The 20,607-nt window shown below is 28.6% G+C and overlaps 1 protein-coding gene and 1 long non-coding RNA gene across 2 annotated transcripts in view; both read right to left on the bottom strand.

Annotated features, from left to right (window-relative positions):
- Positions 1-20,607, bottom strand: part of LOC111627088 (choline-phosphate cytidylyltransferase B-like) — a 79,405-nt gene that overhangs the window by 41,259 nt on the left and 17,539 nt on the right. The window contains exons 2-3 of the mRNA XM_023370646.1: positions 13,151-13,276; positions 8,989-9,097 (exon numbers count right to left, since the gene is read on the bottom strand). Of these exons, the coding sequence (XP_023226414.1) occupies positions 8,989-9,097; positions 13,151-13,252 (211 nt within the window). The 5' untranslated portion in view covers positions 13,253-13,276. The remainder of the gene's footprint in view (positions 1-8,988; positions 9,098-13,150; positions 13,277-20,607) is intronic.
- On the bottom strand, positions 6,336-8,106 carry LOC111627089. The gene is made up of 3 exons (XR_002756975.1): positions 8,095-8,106; positions 7,943-8,028; positions 6,336-6,389 (listed from the first exon to the last, which is right to left on the bottom strand). It is a non-coding gene; the product is annotated as an uncharacterized LOC111627089 (long non-coding RNA).

Below are 20,607 nucleotides of genomic sequence, written 5' to 3'. Positions count from 1 at the left end.
AGAATCATTGGAAGCATTATATGATATTTTGGTGTGTAGCATCCACCAGCTAAACCATGTGAGATTGATGCTCTGTAAAGCGCATGCACAAATAATCGTACAATCTGGCTGCTTCACACGATTCAGATATTTTTTTTGCAGTGAAAGCTGGCCCATATTTGACAATACAGCGCTTCCATTGGGAATACAGTATGCATACAAATTTATATTGAAATATACAATAGCAATGTTACCATTGTTTTTTACATGTATAGATATTTGTAATAAGATACATAATGCGGTTATAATAAAATATTAATTTTAATGAATTCAAAGTACATTAAAATATGAAAATAATCACACAATAGGTATTTATATTTTTGAAAATACAAGAGAAGTGATGCTTCCACAGCTTCCACGGACAGCACGCCACTGTTATATATACAGTGGGTGATTGGTTAATGAACACCCCACAGAACAAACACAAGAAGAAGCGACATAAAATAATGAATACCGATTGGTCTTCCTTTATCTTTGGGCAACAATTCGAAACTTTTCGGAGTGTGAGAGACGTCAACATTGACACTCAAGCTGGTATATACCGATTGGATAGTATTCCTCTGAACTTTGAAACTCTCCCTTGTAATTCCAGCCTTTTATTTTTCTGACAAAACAATTCTTTTATGTAATTGCGAGACTGTTGGGTAGGGACTCGTTAAGTTTTGCGTCTGTTTTTCTTTTCGAAAGGTGAGAGTATAATAGCAAAGATAGAGATTGGGCAGAAGATGCCTAATGTTGCTGGGAAGTATGGTGTGAACAGGTCTACAGTAGGTCGCAGTTCAATCTTATTTAAGAAAAATACTGTATAATCAAGAAGACTCAAGCAGCTAAAGGAGTAAAAAAAAAAAAAATCACATCTGAGAAATAAAGAACGTCGAAGAGTTCATAATGGAACACCAAGAAATTCAACAAGATATATTTTCTTCTGAAAAAAAAAAATTAATGCCAATATCTGTTATTAAAAATCCTTTGAAGAAGAAGTGGGAGGATGTCAGAACAACGATCTTAGAATCGCATCCAAACCAGGTTGAGGCTTGGGGATTTCTACAATTGCAATGCTATTAATTACTTATGAAAAATCCTGAAGAAGAGAGAAAAGCAATCGATATTAGACAGATTCTTTAACCTTTTCAAATGGAAAAAACATGACTAATAAAAATGCAAGACTATGTATGTATGTATTTTTATTATTACATATAAATAAACATAGTAAGAAAGTATATATTTTTTTATTTTTGGGGGTCTCCAGAACAAATTAAATTCCCATTAAAACCTATGGTAAATCGATAATCGGTTAACGAACAATTCGGATAGTAAAAAAGTCTTGGAACAGATTATGTTCGTTAACCGATCACCCACTGTATTTCCTAAATAAATCTTAGAAGCTAAGAAAAACTAAACATTTGTAATATCTCCTGAATGACAGAAATAGTATAGAACCATAATGCCAAACCCGTAAGAGATTTACATTGGTATTTTATCTCTTTGAATGTTGTGCATCTATTTAGAGTGTGGCACTCCCATTTCATGTTTGTTTTTTATTTTTTCTTTTCTCTTTCCATCCTGAGCAGTTATTATGCCTCATTCAAACACTATTACTGGAGGTGAAAATGGTCTCAGTTTGCCAGGTGTGCATTCAAAGAGGATCAAGGTCAACCAGGCCATCTTTGTGGAGCATACTGATTGGGGGAAAGATGTTTGTGACAATTCGAAAGGACATAAGAACAAATCAAATGAGGGAATTACATCTTTCTTTTTTTCTTCTTGATGGACTTTATTTTGTCTGGAATGCAAATCCACAGAGCTGAATGAAGAGATCACTGAACAAAGAAGAGCACATTTACTGAGGACATAGAGAAGGTGACAAAATATATGCCAATCTAATTCATACGTTCTAAAGACTACCTTGGACTTCTCAATGAAATCTAAGGAGTGAAAATTTGTGTGTGAAGATTCATCCACGGAATATATAGCATTTCAGTTTATTAACATTGTTGGGATTTAATATATATATTTAGCTATGTATATAAAAACTACTAAAAAAGTTTATTGACATTGTTGGGATTAATTGTTATTAAATATTTTAATATATAATTCCAAAAAAATTTGCTCTCAAGCAAAGGGAATTACAAGAGATAAAAGTACTCATGCAAAGTTGATAAATATTGACATAGAAGACCACTCCTATGCCACAGTTTAGTAAACAAAATGGACAAAGGGCATGCAGTTTTGAGAATAAGACCAATAAATGAGTTCACTATTTTATTTATTCATTTATCATGAACTGATAACAACAGATACAGAGTATATGTTTCATGGCTTATAAAACTTTCAGCATATAAATACTTGGCTGTTCTAACAGTTCTTAACTAGATCAGGTGGATGAAACAATTTGAAAAATAGAATAGTATTTTTCAATAACTCTGTTTAAGATTTCTTAAAAATTCATTTACAAATCTAAATATTTTATTAAATACCATACTTTTATCCTAGGATATTAAGTTATAGTTCAAACACTGTATGACTGGAATATATTATATCCTAAAAAATGCACACCTCTGAACCTTGAAAGTAAAATTCCAGAAAAGTTTAATGCACAATGTTATAGTTTAGTAATATAAAAATGTTTACAGAACTATTATTCTATCATTTACTAATCTGATTTTGTAATGTTTTTCTATTTTTAAGAATTTTTAACATTGTTGGATGCACTTGTTGCCACCTTGTACAAAAACATTCCAGACTAAAATTATATAAAACTCTGGCTCTTCCAACTCTTTTGTATGGAAGTGAAATCTGGGCCCTAAAGAAGAAAGATATTAACAGATTACAGGCAGCTGAAATGAGGTTTATGTGCTGAACAGTTGGATATACACTACTGGAGCACTGAAAAAATAAGGACATTTTGGAAGAACTCAATATGCAACTGTGAAAATTGGGATTTGTTAGATTAATTATTACAAGAAAATATATTTTTCTAAATATTATTATCAAGAAAGGAAGTTACATTCATCATTTTTGGAGAAAAGAGAAATCAACATCCTTTCCCATACGGCCTTATCTATAATTCTGATGGCCATATGTCTGTTTACTCTTTCTGCACTCGTTACACATCTTGTGTGTGTCTTGGATTAGATTGGCCAAAGAAGGAACTAAAAAAAGATTTTCCCACCATTTGGGGCAGTTCATAATAATTGATATTGCCACATAGAAGGACAGTTCTCGAAGACCCTGAGATGCCATAGGAGGCAGTTCTCATGACAGATATTGCCACATAACTCCAGGCAGTCTGCTGCCATAAAAAACAGTCTCCATCTCAATATTTTAATGTTGTGCACCTTCATAAGAGAAGATGATCCTCCATTCATTCTCCATCTCCTGTCCTCCTCTACAGAAGATTACAGATGCTATATGAGTTAAGGTAGTATAAATCTAATATTGTAAGCTCTCTCTCACGTGAACAGAATAGATTAGAATTATTATTCTCGCAATATTGTATTGTTGTATTTTACTTTTCTTTTATTAAATCTTGTTTGTTTTAATTAATTGGGCCATGACTCTGAAATATATCCTACATATCCTCCTCACTCGCAGAAATAGCCCTTCTACTTAAATTTTTCCACTAATAATTGAATAAGAGTTAAACCGCGGAACAATAGTTTAACTGGTGCCGGGAATCCTGACAATGGAGAGGACAATCTCAGGATCGCCTATCTCCCAAACTTTAATGACCACATAATTAATGCCATCCTACAACTCAGTGGACAGATCTTACAGATCTGTTGCCAGTAAGAGGTAGACACAATATATACTATCCCTGGTTATCCTCACACAACCATTAATTGAAAAACTCTCCACACGTAGAGAAAAATGGCTTCAACATGTATCTTGAATGCTACTAGGTAAGATACCTAATGCAGTTTTACAGTATCATCCATGAGGACAAAGACAACCAGGACATCCACTAAAACAACTCCTAGATCCTGTCTAGTTGAGACTGAAATGAGTCAACATGGCCTAAATTCATTAATGGTGTATGATGATAATGAATTTATAAAATAATGAATAATGAAATTAACTTCCTCCTGATAACTGGAACAATAAGTACATCAACCAAAACCTTGAAAACCCAGTAAATAATTTAATGTAAAATTCAACGAACATTTTTGATCTTTCAATGTTGTTGACCTAAAGCAGATCTTGTGTAAGATTGAAAATGTTTGTCAAATTTTTCATTAAATTATTTACTAGATTGTCAAGGTTTTGATTGATGTTTAAATACATAAAATTATACCTGGATGGCAATCCAAAATGTATACAAATATTGGTGGTAGCACAATAAGTGCCGATAAGTGAGCAACAGTGATAAGTCTTCCCTTTTCTTCTTTGATTTTTTCCTGGATAAAATATTTAAGAATTAACTACATAATATAAATCCTTGAATATATCTAAGTATTATTTTCAATATTCTAATTTATAAAGGAGGACTATATTATGAAAATCAAATTTTAATCAGATAATATATAATTATACATAATACTAATAGTTTTAAATCAATGTAGTAAATATACTCACAACAAAGATTGAACTTCTGTTGTTATTAAATTACATTAATAATTGCTTTTTACAATAGGTTCAATGTGAAATTAACTAAATATGATATAAAATACATATTGTATTGGTTTCTAATCTTAAAAATTTTAACAAAGAGAAAAACAATAAAATATAGAAATACAGGCATCCTCTACTTAACATTTTCTTGATAGAATGCCTTTTGGTGTTTCATACACAAATTTCATTTACTGTGCAGTACATTTCTCTCAGATATGCTTTTTAGCCAATGTTTATGTAAGAAAAATTTGTGCATTTACATTCCAAAAACTCATTTCAGTATTTTTAACAATGCAATACATGCAAGAAGTCTAAAGTTAAATTCCAAATACAATTGGTTTGAATATTAGAAATCACATGTAGATATTTTGTAAAGCACCCAGACTCTCAAATAGAATATGCATCTCAAGTACAGCTGATCTGGAAAAGACACCACAGTGTCATATGATGCCATCATCATCTATAATAAAGCTTAAACATGCTTTCATGATATTACCAACAGTAGTTAATCAATTTTCCAATTTACAAGTGTTAGGTACCAGTACATTGTTAAGAATGTAATGACATTTATAACTTGTTTTTATTGAAATCTGCACTTTTTTAAAACAAATCTCCCTATTTATGCATATTAATTGCATGTTGTACTGTAAACAATATTTGTGGTATGGTTTGCAGAATGCACATGTTACTGCATACAAAGCAACCATTTGTTAATCATATTAACTATTTGGTGATCAGAAAGCAATATATTTATCATTTTATGTTCTAATATGATAGTTTGCAGCTTATACACAGATGTTTTAGTTATAATTTCAGAAATTAGTTGAAAATTTTGGGTTGACATTGTAGCACATTATTTCTCATTAATTTGTATGGGAAAAATTATACAGTCTTGTGGTTAATGTCAGGAACAGATTACTAATATTAAGTAAGGAATACCTGTAATTTCATCTTCAAGGGTATTTCAAAAAGTAATTCTTTTTTTAACTTTTACACTTTTAGATAATGTATTTTATTCAAAATTATGCAACTTATTTCTTTGTTTAAAATATGTTCTTTCTGAGAAATTTTTTCATTGGACCAAATATACACAGTCACTAAACACTACTATAGGTTAAAGTGGCAAGATGGCTGTTGCAAAAGTTCCCAACCATAGATTACAATTTTTTCCATTTCCCTTTCTGCCAAAGCTGAAACTGAACAGCCAGATCATTGCTGATTGCATAGGCTCTTTGCTCATTTGAATATTTTGGACAATTGTTGAAAGTATATACTTTCAACACTTTGTTATGGATTGTGACAGTTTTTGTTCTTCTGCCTAAAGAAATCACACCATAGCTCTCTGTTCCTCTATAGTGAATGACATGATAAGTTATCATTTTAAACTAAGTAACATTGTTTACCTCTGAGGTGACGGTACCTGTTGAATAATGCTGTGGAAGGAGGAAGAAGAGTAATGGCAGTTTTTTTTTAAAAATCTAAATCAAAACAAAATGCAATAGAAAAGAAAAAGGAGGAGATACTTTTTGTATTTTAAAATTTGATCCAATGACCATACTTTAAATACTGCTAACATGATTAATACATTTTAAAGTTAAATATAGCTTCAGATAAGTATGTCAGTAGAAATAAATAAAATTTTTTTAAAATTCTTGAAAAAAAATAATAAAAAATGATTTTACTTACTTTAGCCATCATTAATTCAATCAACAGAGATCCCAAAATAAATATATTTAGTCCTGTAAATTAAAACACATAATTAAAAGATTAATTACATAATTTTCAATTGTAAAATGTAATTATATAGAAAATCTATCTATTTTATATTATACCATCTGATATTATCTATTTGAACACCTGTCATGGACAGTTTCCTTCAAGTAGGATGAAAATTAATATGGGGATGGTCAACTTTTTGCTACTATCATGATACCACTCTACAGGGAAAGCTTTTCACTAGATGAAGGAATATTGCTGTAAGAATAGTCTTCCATTCTTCCAATAGAACATTAGTCAGGTCAGTCACTGACATTGGACATTGTTGCCTGGCTTGTAGTCAACATTCCAGTTCATCACAAAAGATGTTCAATATGGTTCATATCTGGACTTTGCACAGGCCAGTCAAATTCTTCAGCAGTCATCTCAACAATCTTATTCTTCAATAGAACATGCTTTGTGAATGAGATCATCTGACTTTAATCAAAAATCAGGTTTGTTGAGGAGTCGTTCATTTTCTCATGTAAGTACAAAAGTGGGCCTTCACCATATTGGAAATGCATGGTTGTCATGAATGTCATTATAGCTAATAGCTTTAAACTTTTCTATCACTGGAACCAGGAGATCCAGCTTGAACCATGACAAACAGTCCTAGACCATCATACTTTACAGTTAGGACAACACAAGTGGATAGTGTATACTGTATATCAGTGTTTCTCAATCTGTAACGAATCATCGCCCCTCCAACATAGTATCACCTCCGTCACTTCAAAATTCCGATGCCAAAAGCCAAGACTAACGCCAAAGTTGTAGTGCATTGAATAGACTAGTGACTAGTATAATGTTATTTGTTTAATTATTGTACAATATAATGAATAAAATATCTAATTATTCTTACTATAATGTTTTACTATATCACCCAGAAAATCGTTTTTCGCCCCAAAATATAAATTATTACTAATCACCCCTTCAACGTGGAAAAACGCCCACATGGGGGCAATATTGCCCCCGTTGAGAAACATTGCTGTATATTAAAGCTCTAACTTTAATAAAATTGTCAACAGATAGATTGTATATAAATGAATTTGAGTTCAAATTCATATCTATATTATCATCTTATTATATTTTTATATTTAAGTATATTTTTAAAAATTTTATGAATTAACTTCTTTTCAAATTAGTAAATATGTTTAAAATGACAAGAATAATGATGCTATTTTTACAAAACTAGCATCATTATTCTTGTCATTTCAAAACTATTGTAAAAATTTATCAAACTGCAGTATAACAAATACAGCACAACAAAATTGATTTTGAATAAAGTATACTTTTCAACCATACAAAATGCATTTAACCTCACTAATTTGAACTAGATTTTCTCCCAGTATGCATGAATTAGTGAAGTTCTACTGTATTTATAAATTTAGCATTATCTGAGTAAGATGTATATAATTTCCAAAAGTTTTTCAAAAATGTTTTATTTTAATTAACTAAAAAAGACTAGGAGAATAATCATAATTTTAAATGATGAAACTACAATTTAAATAAAATGCATCATTAATAACTTTTTACATACCTAGCAACAGAAGAACTGTAGGAGACTTTGATGGACGATGAACAAAAATTTTAAGTATTTGAATAGGATCCACTAATATTCCATATCTGGATAATCAAAATCATATTAATATTTTATTAATATTTTTAATAAGATAAGTGTATTATACTTACTTAATAATATTTNCGGTAGGAACAAACAAACATTACATTTTTATTTATATAGATAGAAGAAGACCTGCTTTAGTTCACAGAAAAGCATAATGCCTCACAGAAAAGCAAACTTAGAGCGTTGTACTCGTAGCGCCATCTGTTGAACATAAAAGCCTTAACCTAGATTATATCTTTTAATTTATATGAATGTTTAACGGAATAATATACAGCCTATGTTCACTCTGAAGTTCCATTCTAAATATTGGTAAAAGAATTTTTGAAATTGGATGAGTAGTTTCGGAGATTACCCACTACATCCAAACTTACTTACAAACATTACCTCTTTATAATATTAGTATAGATATAGATGATTTCAATAGTGATATTTAGTAAATCCAATGCAACCAAGCATTTGGACTACTAAAACATCTTTCTTTCTAGACAGTAGCAAATAGAAATTTTTTATTTATGATCATACAATACAAAGAATGTTACATACAGAATATTAATAACAAAAATTTTTTAAATCAAAATTTAATATTTAAAAATAGTCAGATTGCATATAAAATAAACAGATCAATTAACAATGGAATAACATTTTCATCAAAAAATGAAATAAAAATGATAAGAAAATCTTTTAACAGTTCTTTAATTTGAAAGAAAATTAATGAAATATAAACTTATACTCTGATTTCAATTATGCTAATTTTAATGATTAATATAAGCAATTTAAATTTCTTATTATATATTACTATATTTTAATAATTCACATTTAAAATAAAAATTCATTAAGATTAGAAAAAAAATAAAAATTTTAATAATTGTAAATAAAAGCCTAAAAACTTAAATTTTCTAATAATCAAAATTATCCTTTCATATTTAAACTTTAATTTTTATAAGAAAAATTAAGTTTACCTGTGCCATTATTGGCCATTTCTTTAGTAATTTTAATTGAATAATCACATAAATCTCTCTCTCTCTGTGCTACTGGATCAGTACTGAATGGTGCTGCACCACATACTCGCTAATAGTTTGTGAAAATAAAAAAATTTTAAAATATATCATAAAATTATAAATTATATATATATAATGTATAATTTGATTGAATAGTATATAACTATTCACATAATACTGATTTTTATTTTGTTAGTAAATATTTTTACTGCATAGTTTTTAAAAAATTCAAATAAAAACTAAACTGACAACAGCAATGACTTATTTATATAGATTATTCTCTATATGAATTTAAATGTGCATGAATTTGTAAACACTTATTTATAGATTATAATGTTGGTGGATCTTACTCTAGTCAATTTATGCAAGTATCTAATCTATTCCAAACCAAAATCAAGACATAGCTGCAGAAAAAGTTGTCTTGTTTACATGCTGTTTGTATAGATATGAGGATAATAAGTGCTTCTTGACTAAGTGATATGTGTTAGTATGGCTGTTTTCTGTAATATGATGTATGTACGGTTGTTAAGGCCTAATGTTTCCAGACTTTTATGTAATATATGTGGTAAAATACATGCCGATGAGTTATATTAGCAGAAAACAAAAATAGTTTGCTACATTCTAGAGCAGTGATTCCCAAACTTTTTCGACCCACTGTCCTCTTGGTTCCATAAAGTTATACCCAACAATATCCCAATTCCCCCCAGCCAATTTTCCCTTGTGTGAGAAAGGCTAGGAAATATATGTTTAGAAAAACTTTTCTGTGAACTTCACACTTACCGTACATTGTTCTCCACATCTGAAACCATTAAATACAGTGTTTTTTCTCTGTTTTAACAGAGGAAAGGAAAAGATTGTCAGTAACCATCCTTCACCATAGGTGAAGGATGGTTACTGACAATCTTTATTGGTAAAATACTACATTGGTAAAATACTGACAATTTTTAGTATTTTACTAAAGATTTTACTAAATCTTTAGTATTTTACTAAAGTACTTTATGGTTACTGACAATTAGTATTTTATCCATTCTCCAAGGGCACTGTATCAAGGCAAGTTCTGAGTATTTACTAATTTTTTTTAGTGTATGAGGTAAGCACCAAAAGTTTCCAGCCTAACTATATTTTAGATATGATAGGAATTAAATAATGATAATATCAGATAGTGCCACCTGTATATGGACTAATAAAACAGTTTTTCCACCAATTGTCATAAGTCGCTTGAAACATTCATTTTAGTTAGACTTATTACATTAATTTGCATCATGTTTGCCTCTTGCAGAACAATGCACCAGTGCACATAGCTGCCATTACCAAGGCTGCTATGAAGAAGTGTGGGTTTGAAGAGCTTGACCATCCACCCTACAGCCAAGACCTGGCTCCTAGTGATTATTATCTGTTTCCAAAACCAAAAAAAAATGACGTTTGAAAAGTGATGAAGAGTTGTAGGAAGAGTTTATGAGCATTTTTCAGACAAAACTGCAGAAAATGTTTTTAAAGGACACTGAAATGCTAATTCCAAGATGTAATAAGTGTGTTGAACTGCAAGGAGACTATATTGAAAAATGACATCATTGTTTTAAACCTATAACATCTAAAACATACTAAATACGGAACCTGTTACCGGTGTAATTTTGCATGAAAAAATCTTCCTTTCACAAACATTTTCAAGCTTTCCAGATAGCTCTTCTTCAGGTAGAGAAAAATTTCCGTATTTAGTATTTCATCCCCGGTGTCAGAGTGAAGTTTAATTTATCTAAAACATAGTTAGGCTGTAAATTTTTGGCACCTACCATGTATGTATCTCATATATAGGGGATACATATGTGTGCTTGGTACAGCCATGTCTATAATGTACGTGATTTTTTGTTTTGTTTGTCAATGATTGTGATATATGCTCTGTATGATAGATTGTATTGTTTGATTACAGATTGGTTATAGTATATTTTGTGTGTTGTCTTGTATAGCTGAGGCGTATAGTAATATATGTTTGTTTGGAAGCAAATGATGCATTATATTTCCTATTTAGTTAAATCAATGACAGTAGTCAAGCTTGTGTTAAAAGCAGGCAACTCAATATAATGTGTTATAGAGTCTCATGCCACCATACTCAACCTTTTTTTCTCTCGGACCACATACACATGATAGCTGTTACATGCGGGCCACAACACAACAATTATAATAAAAAACTTACTTAATTTCTCACTTACCCTAGAAATTTAGTGTGACTGTTGATATTGCAAACATTTTTTCACAATTTCATTTAAATCTTTTTTTTAATACTCTTTCAACCCTGCTGGCACTAAGAGGGCCTCTTAGGCCCTCTTAGTGCCAGCAGGGACCCAATTAAAAGGCCCATAATGGGTTCGGCCAGGCCCACAATGGTGCGACTGGGTGGTGAGGGATGGGGCCTGACATATCCGAACAAACCACCCCCCGAAAATTTCCTGGGTGATTCCCTGACCCAACCAGATCCGATCCCGGGTCCCCCAGAGCGGTAGGCTGCCACCTTGATCACTCAGCCATCTGCCAGTCAATTAATTTAAATCAGGCTTGTAACTGTTGCATGCTACTTGTAAAATGGCATCCAGGTGTGAATCAATAAGCCAGTTTCTATATATGTTCTTTGCATATTTCATTTTTGAGTATGACATTTCACATAGAAATGTTGATGCAAACAATGTAAGTAAAATTTGAGCACTTTTTTAGTCTTATATTGATTGGGCACTACTTTCCAGAAGTAATTATTTCCAGAAGTCAACGTAATTATTTTCTGCTCTCTTTCATGTCCGGGCCATTCACAAAAGCTCAGCGGGCCACAGGTTGAGTATGGTGGGTCTCATGCATGATATGGCATTTCCTACAAGTCATCTTCAAATGTTGTATCTTTTTAAGATATACTTCCTGTAGATTTTTTGTATTTATGATGTAGTCATTCTGACTATATAACAGACTCCTCAATACATAAATTTTTAAACCAACAATTAAAAGCATTATTAATTGCCAAGATTAATGTATTTTTAATTCTGTACAATTCAAAAAAATAATTTAAAAGTTTTAACATAATAATAATCTATATATATATAAATGGATGTGTGTGTCCCTATATTTCACTTTTCAGCCAAAACTACACATCGCACATGAATGGTGTTTGTATGTTTGTATGTGGTAGTAGCCCCAAGTCTCCATTCGTGCACTATGGTGGTTGCGTCTCGATAGCTATAAGGGTGCAGGAGATATGGGGACTTAAAGTGGTTGACTTCAAAGATTTTCTATTTCGATTTTTAAAATATTCAAACTGTTTTAAATTCGAATTTGTATTCGAATTGGTTCGATTATAGACGATTTTAAACGTTCCAGAAAATTGATCAAATTGAAAATAGTTCATTTGACTGGACGTAAAAATTCTCTAATTAGTCTGGAAATGGGGGACCTAATTCTTGCATTCTGTGCTATAAGGGTGTGGGAGATATGGGGTTAAAAGTGATTGACTTCGAAGATGTGTAACAATGGAAGTGTCAACAATAGAAGTGTTAACAGTGGAAGTGTTGAGTAACAAAGGAAGTGTTAATATAAAGCGGCATGCAAGATTTACAGGCGGTTTTTTGCAATTTTGCGGGAAATCGAACATATTTTTAGACTCATGTAAAAATTCTCTAATTAGTCTGGAAACAAGGGGACCTCATTCTTGCATTCTGTGAAAACGGGTAAGATTGGCTATAATATAATTATCTTAATCTTCACTATCATTACTTTTTGTCCAGCAAAGCGGGTCCTTGCAGCTAGATTCTAGATTACTTAGAAAAACAGTCTTTTATATATTAAAAAAAAAACTATATTACATACAAATAAAAACCCAGTGAAGCGAGTCCTTGCAGCTAGTAATAATAATAAAAATAACTTCCTTTTTTGTTCAAGGAAAAACATTTTTTTTTTTAAATTATATATTCACTGCTGTTTTAAATGATTTGAATTTATTATATAATTATCATTAGGAATATATATAAACATGTATGATAATTTAAATTATATTATTGCTTATGATATATATATAGTTAAAATTTTAGTTTCCACAAATAATTAATCTATATTATTATTTTTGTAAATTTTATAGTAATAAACTTACTCTATTATTAAGAGCACGTTTTGAGGGCGGAGATTGATATTCAGACAAAGATATAGTTGATTCAGAATAAACATCTTGATGCATACGTTTTCTGCTGCCCATTTTGTTCTTGAATTATACTAAAAACTATAAAATAAAATTATATTATTTATGCACAAATAATAAGTTTTAAAACTTACATTTGATGATATATTATTTTGGATTTAAACTTAAGTTTTTTAATACATACAACTTAAATAAAATGCATTAATACTATAAGAAGTGAACTATTATGATAAAGTACAGAATCTAAATGAAAAAAACTTGTTATACTACAATATAGCAATTAAAAGCTTTTAATTTTTTAAAATCAAGTTAATTAATAGAATAAACACTTAATTCTTACTTTTAATATCAATATCATTTTAATGTAATATATTTTACAAGAAGTGGTAGCCTTGTGGCCCCCTCCCTTCCAAATTGCTTAGTAATTTTTTAGCCTTAATAGCTCAATAAAGGAATCTGGCTGTTCATTTGATATTTGTAGTAATTATAAGGTTAGCTGTATTTATTATATAATATTATATACTGTATACTTCTCAGTTTAGAGGTACATTAAAAATTTCTTTTGATATTATTATAAAAATCAGTAGATATTAAACAAGAATGCCAAATGGAAAATTTTTGAACATCTTATTTAAAGAAGCAAATTATAGTACTGTAATATTCAGTAATATACAAATAATTACTTATTATCTTATGTCATTGAAATAATACTTGGAATTGAGATATTTACAAAAACAAACTTAAAGAGAAGATGCAATGAACTATTTCCTAACTTCATATGGAATAGGTTATGATAAGAAAAAAAAATTACTGAATTTTTATATAAACACATTGATAATTTAAAATTCTATTGACAAATTCTAAACAATATGTTTCTTGTCTTTTCTTCATATCTTGTTTATCTGTAACAGGTAATTTGTTTACAGAATATTTAAGTATATATAAATATGTTGTTAGTAAATTGACATCTTAATAAATGCTATATTTAAATAATTTAAATATTTTGAAATTTAAAATTTGTCTTTATATTTATTTTATTAAAAATCATTGAAGTTTTACTGGAATTGGATAGCATAAAAATAAACATATGCTAATGGATAAAATATTTAGATAATATTTATTATCATTTTTACTCTGTTTTTTCTAAAAGAAAATTTTTATTATATGTTATTGCTAACTGGAAACTTCAGGAAAAATATAATTTCAGCTTCTTTGAAAAAAGTAAACAATAAAATCTAGGTTTTATCAGATATCATATCAATTTATTAGATATAAATTGTTTACACACAGAATTTATGAACTGAATCAACATTTTATAAAATTTTGATAAGAATATTTTAGATTCTATATTTATAAATTGGTAAACTTTATATTTAATTGTACAGTCTGTAACAATTTGTTTACAGTAAAAGAAACTATTTTAAATTTAATATTAGCAATTAAAGTAATTTTCTGAATTACAAATTAAAATAGTGAAGTTCAAAAGATTTCATTAATTGTTTATTTTTTTAAATATTAAATTTTTAACAACAAACTTTTTAAAAATCTGTTTTCACTTGGAAGAAATATTTAGGAAATATTTAAATGTTATATAATTTAGTTAATTTAGTAATATATTAAAGAACCTTTGGTTCCAGCAATTAATTAATTTTGTGTGAATGTTTTAGTTATTCTTTACTGGCCATCTTCAGGCTTTTAAGAACAACAAAATTACAAACTAATGAAATTGAATTACAAAATACCAATAAATTAAATACACATTTTAAAATATTCAAACTAACAGCAATGAATTATTGTGCTACACAATTTAATTTAAAAATCTTTTTAATGTTCACACAAAATATGTTTCTTTGCTGTTTGAAATGCATCAGATTGACATTACAAACATTTAAAATTTTTTAATTATTATTTCATCCAGTAAAGACTTTCAAAGTATTCACATGAAATAAAATTAATTGCTGAACTCAAAAAGGTTCTTTGATGTAGTATTTATAATTTTCATCAAGAAACTGTTTTCTTGTTTAACATATTTTATGTTAAAATAAACAAAACCACCAAAAGCACATATGCAAATCTTGCCTTTCATTCTGTCCCATTCATTTTTTGTATATCAATAAATACAGAACTTTATTATTATTATTAGCCATTCCTACTTGAACTTTTATCTCAACAGCTGATAAATTTCTGGTTAATTCATTCCTCTGTATATAATGTCATCTTTTTAAAAAGTTGTTTAAAAATGGACTCAAATTTCTTATAGCCAGACAGCCTACCAAATTTTCAGGCTACAATTAGGCTAAGTTAATAATTAGATATGAATAATTTGTCTAGAGGTAGACAGTTAAACTTCCATCTTGTGCTAATTTTAATAATTACAATAAATAAATTTTCATTTAGAATGTTTGAAAGAAAAGAATCAGTCCACAGTGGGACTTGAACCTGCAACTTTTACTTATCATGTAGACACATAACTAGCAACACATCAGCACAGTATTGTAAGATTAGATTTGTTGACTTGTTATTTATAAACAAATTTACTGTATATTAACAAATTACTTTTCTTATTATTGATACAAAACAAATTTTGACAATTAAAATAATTATATAAACTTAAAATGATAGCACTAGCTTGACTGTCAATGATTCTCCTTATTTTACACAGCAGCATTATTTTCTGCAATACTGCTAACTAAATCAAAACTAAATATGAAATCATTACAATTTTGGTTTATTTGCTTAATTTTTTAAACCCTATAGATAAAATTTGTTTTATATTAAAGAATTTGTATAAAATTTAAAATAATATTATATACTGTATACTTCTCAGTTTAGAGGTACATTAAAAATTTCTTTTGATATTATTATAAAAATCAGTAGATATTAAACAAGAATGCCAAATGGAAAATTTTTGAACATCTTATTTAAAGAAGCAAATTATAGTACTGTAATATTCAGTAATATACAAATAATTACTTATTATCTTATGTCATTGAAATAATACTTGGAATTGAGATATTTACAAAAACAAACTTAAAGAGAAGATGCAATGAACTATTTCCTAACTTCATATGGAATAGGTTATGATAAGAAAAAAAAATTACTGAATTTTTATATAAACACATTGATAATTTAAAATTCTATTGACAAATTCTAAACAATATGTTTCTTGTCTTTTCTTCATATCTTGTTTATCTGTAACAGGTAATTTGTTTACAGAATATTTAAGTATATATAAATATGTTGTTAGTAAATTGACATCTTAATAAATGCTATATTTAAATAATTTAAATATTTTGAAATTTAAAATTTGTCTTTATATTTATTTTATTAAAAATCATTGAAGTTTTACTGGAATTGGATAGCATAAAAATAAACATATGCTAATGGATAAAATATTTAGATAATATTTATTATCATTTTTACTCTGTTTTTTCTAAAAGAAAATTTTTATTATATGTTATTGCTAACTGGAAACTTCAGGAAAAATATAATTTCAGCTTCTTTGAAAAAAGTAAACAATAAAATCTAGGTTTTATCAGATATCATATCAATTTATTAGATATAAATTGTTTACACACAGAATTTATGAACTGAATCAACATTTTATAAAATTTTGATAAGAATATTTTAGATTCTATATTTATAAATTGGTAAACTTTATATTTAATTGTACAGTCTGTAACAATTTGTTTACAGTAAAAGAAACTATTTTAAATTTAATATTAGCAATTAAAGTAATTTTCTGAATTACAAATTAAAATAGTGAAGTTCAAAAGATTTCATTAATTGTTTATTTTTTTAAATATTAAATTTTTAACAACAAACTTTTTAAAAATCTGTTTTCACTTGGAAGAAATATTTAGGAAATATTTAAATGTTATATAATTTAGTTAATTTAGTAATATATTAAAGAACCTTTGGTTCCAGCAATTAATTAATTTTGTGTGAATGTTTTAGTTATTCTTTACTGGCCATCTTCAGGCTTTTAAGAACAACAAAATTACAAACTAATGAAATTGAATTACAAAATACCAATAAATTAAATACACATTTTAAAATATTCAAACTAACAGCAATGAATTATTGTGCTACACAATTTAATTTAAAAATCTTTTTAATGTTCACACAAAATATGTTTCTTTGCTGTTTGAAATGCATCAGATTGACATTACAAACATTTAAAATTTTTTAATTATTATTTCATCCAGTAAAGACTTTCAAAGTATTCACATGAAATAAAATTAATTGCTGAACTCAAAAAGGTTCTTTGATGTAGTATTTATAATTTTCATCAAGAAACTGTTTTCTTGTTTAACATATTTTATGTTAAAATAAACAAAACCACCAAAAGCACATATGCAAATCTTGCCTTTCATTCTGTCCCATTCATTTTTTGTATATCAATAAATACAGAACTTTATTATTATTATTAGCCATTCCTACTTGAACTTTTATCTCAACAGCTGATAAATTTCTGGTTAATTCATTCCTCTGTATATAATGTCATCTTTTTAAAAAGTTGTTTAAAAATGGACTCAAATTTCTTATAGCCAGACAGCCTACCAAATTTTCAGGCTACAATTAGGCTAAGTTAATAATTAGATATGAATAATTTGTCTAGAGGTAGACAGTTAAACTTCCATCTTGTGCTAATTTTAATAATTACAATAAATAAATTTTCATTTAGAATGTTTGAAAGAAAAGAATCAGTCCACAGTGGGACTTGAACCTGCAACTTTTACTTATCATGTAGACACATAACTAGCAACACATCAGCACAGTATTGTAAGATTAGATTTGTTGACTTGTTATTTATAAACAAATTTACTGTATATTAACAAATTACTTTTCTTATTATTGATACAAAACAAATTTTGACAATTAAAATAATTATATAAACTTAAAATGATAGCACTAGCTTGACTGTCAATGATTCTCCTTATTTTACACAGCAGCATTATTTTCTGCAATACTGCTAACTAAATCAAAACTAAATATGAAATCATTACAATTTTGGTTTATTTGCTTAATTTTTTAAACCCTATAGATAAATAAATTTATTTAATTAAAATAAAATGGATGTATATTTATTTATTTATTTTTACAAATAAGCAGATTAGTCCTGAAGGACAATTGATATCTAACCCTGAATTAACAATTATACAAACAAATATAAATATAACAAATAAAGGAAATAAAAAACAACAATTAAATAAAATTAAAAAATGTATGATGCATTTTTGCATTTTATTTTAAAAACAAGAAACATTAAAAAGTAAAATGATTAAAATTATTTAAATTTCAAAAAATATGATAAAAAAAGGGGGGACATTTGAGATACACTCAAATGAAAAAATGGAGTAAACACACAAGATAAAAGTCATTAGGTATTTTCAAAGTAACATGCAAAAACAGTTGATCATAATAAATAAAACAAATAAATATTTTAAAATTTTTATTGAAAATTTAAATTATTAGTAAATAACTTTTAAGTCAAAAAGCATTCATAAAATAGATTTATATTTAAGGAGCTAAATAATTTACTTGCCAACCTGTGTTACTAAATATTACTAATTAATATCAAGTATAACACAGATTAATAACCCTCATATTAAAATTATTTTCTATTTAATTTTTTCTAAGTATATTTTAGCATTTATTATTATATTTATCATCATCATTTATTTTATAACTACATCTATCATGAATTAAATCAAATTCCAAAAATAATTATTAAATTATTTAAAAATTATTGCAATTATTAATAGTAGTAATTTAGCAAGCTAGTACATGACAGTATTTAATTTCTTACCTTTAGGAGAAATTTTTCATAAATTGTTAAATATAGCCAAAATTTAATCTAGCATTTAATCATTTGATTATTATAAAATATTCATTATGTTGTTATATATATTTATAACAACATAATAAATTGCTAATGGAACTGAAATAGAAAAAAAAATATCTCAAGCATTAAAACATTTTTAAATGTATACTGGTATGTATTATGCCTTTAAAAGTTGCTCCAAAAGTATGGTGTCAAGGAGGCCTATTGTGTAGTGACAAGCTAAGTCAAGTTTTCACTTGTCAGAGCACATTTTCTAGAAAAGGTCAGTTGGTGAGTCATCTTGGACAAGTCGAGACATGTATGCCAACCAAGGCAGACCTGATAGAAAGCTCAGCTCAGCTCCAGATTGGACAACCAACAGATCTAAAACTTAGATATATCGGCAACATGACCATTGGAATGAAGAGAAACAAATCTAGCCTAAGACTGTGTTGTTAGAAGCAAATAAGAGATAATTGCTGTGTATTATATTGTAAACAGTCATCAAATAAATGGACTTAAACTGAGTTCAAAAAGTCATAAGGTGTTCTTTTTGACGGACCAGAAATTTCAGATCAATGGCACGATCCAAAATTTACTCTATTTCTGTTCTATGAATTTTCAGTGGGGGTATGTTGCCACACATTATCCACACATGATATTATGATACTTAATTACCAGGATATAAAAATAAGAAAATAAACTATTCTTACACACCAGAGGAAAATATACTTTCACACAAAAACCTTCGTAACTCCAGTGATACTTGCTTCATACATCAGCGAACGTTTTCGACCCCATCCGGGTCTTCATCAGGCTATGTTTATGAGGAATTCGAATGTGTATGGAACAGAACATTAAAACGAACTTTAAGCGATTCAAAATTTCGAAAAACAAACTTAAGAATAAACACGGAAAGTTGCACACGCGCAACCACTCATTTGCGAAACGGTGAACACAACCAAAGTAGGAAACACAACAAATCAGTTACGAGGGTGGTTTCCCTCATAACAAAACTTCCACGCGCCCGATATCCCGACTGCATCCCTGGAATTAATACACGTGCCGCGTAAACCTGCTTTATATATTTCCAGAGTCTCCATGGCCCTCAGTTGATCCGTACGATGAGAGATCCTGATCATACGGGCCCTTTGTAAGTCAGCCGTGATTCCCGGTTCCGTGGCAACCCTTGATAGGGCGGTGGTGTGTTTTTTATTGTCAATATCGTATTTATGCTCCCGAAGCCGTTTGTGAAGGGAGCGTTTGGTTGATCCCACATAAACCAAACGGTTGTTAAATCTGTCATCCCACATGGGGACGGTATACACCCCCGGTGCGTGTTTCAAGTCAATTGCATCTTTTCCGTTGCGAAGCAAGTTGTAAACGGATCTAGGCCTACTGTACGCTATCTTAGTCCTGGTGATGGATGAGATTTCCCTGTATATTTTATCCAGATGGTGGTTGTACGTTACGATTTTTCTTGCACATTTATTATCCAAAGACTCCCCAAGGGAATTGGTATTGTCCCGTGTGTTTGCCTGTGTATAAGCACGAGCCATGTTATATATTAAGTTCTTATTATACC

This window comes from Centruroides sculpturatus, unplaced genomic scaffold (genome assembly GCF_000671375.1).
Source record: "Centruroides sculpturatus isolate CEXI.00-Female unplaced genomic scaffold, Cexi_2.0 scaffold473, whole genome shotgun sequence".
Classification (NCBI taxonomy): domain Eukaryota; kingdom Metazoa; phylum Arthropoda; class Arachnida; order Scorpiones; family Buthidae; genus Centruroides; species Centruroides sculpturatus.
The sequence above is the reverse complement of the archived record's forward strand: the minus strand, read 5'-3'. Positions and strand labels throughout refer to the sequence as shown.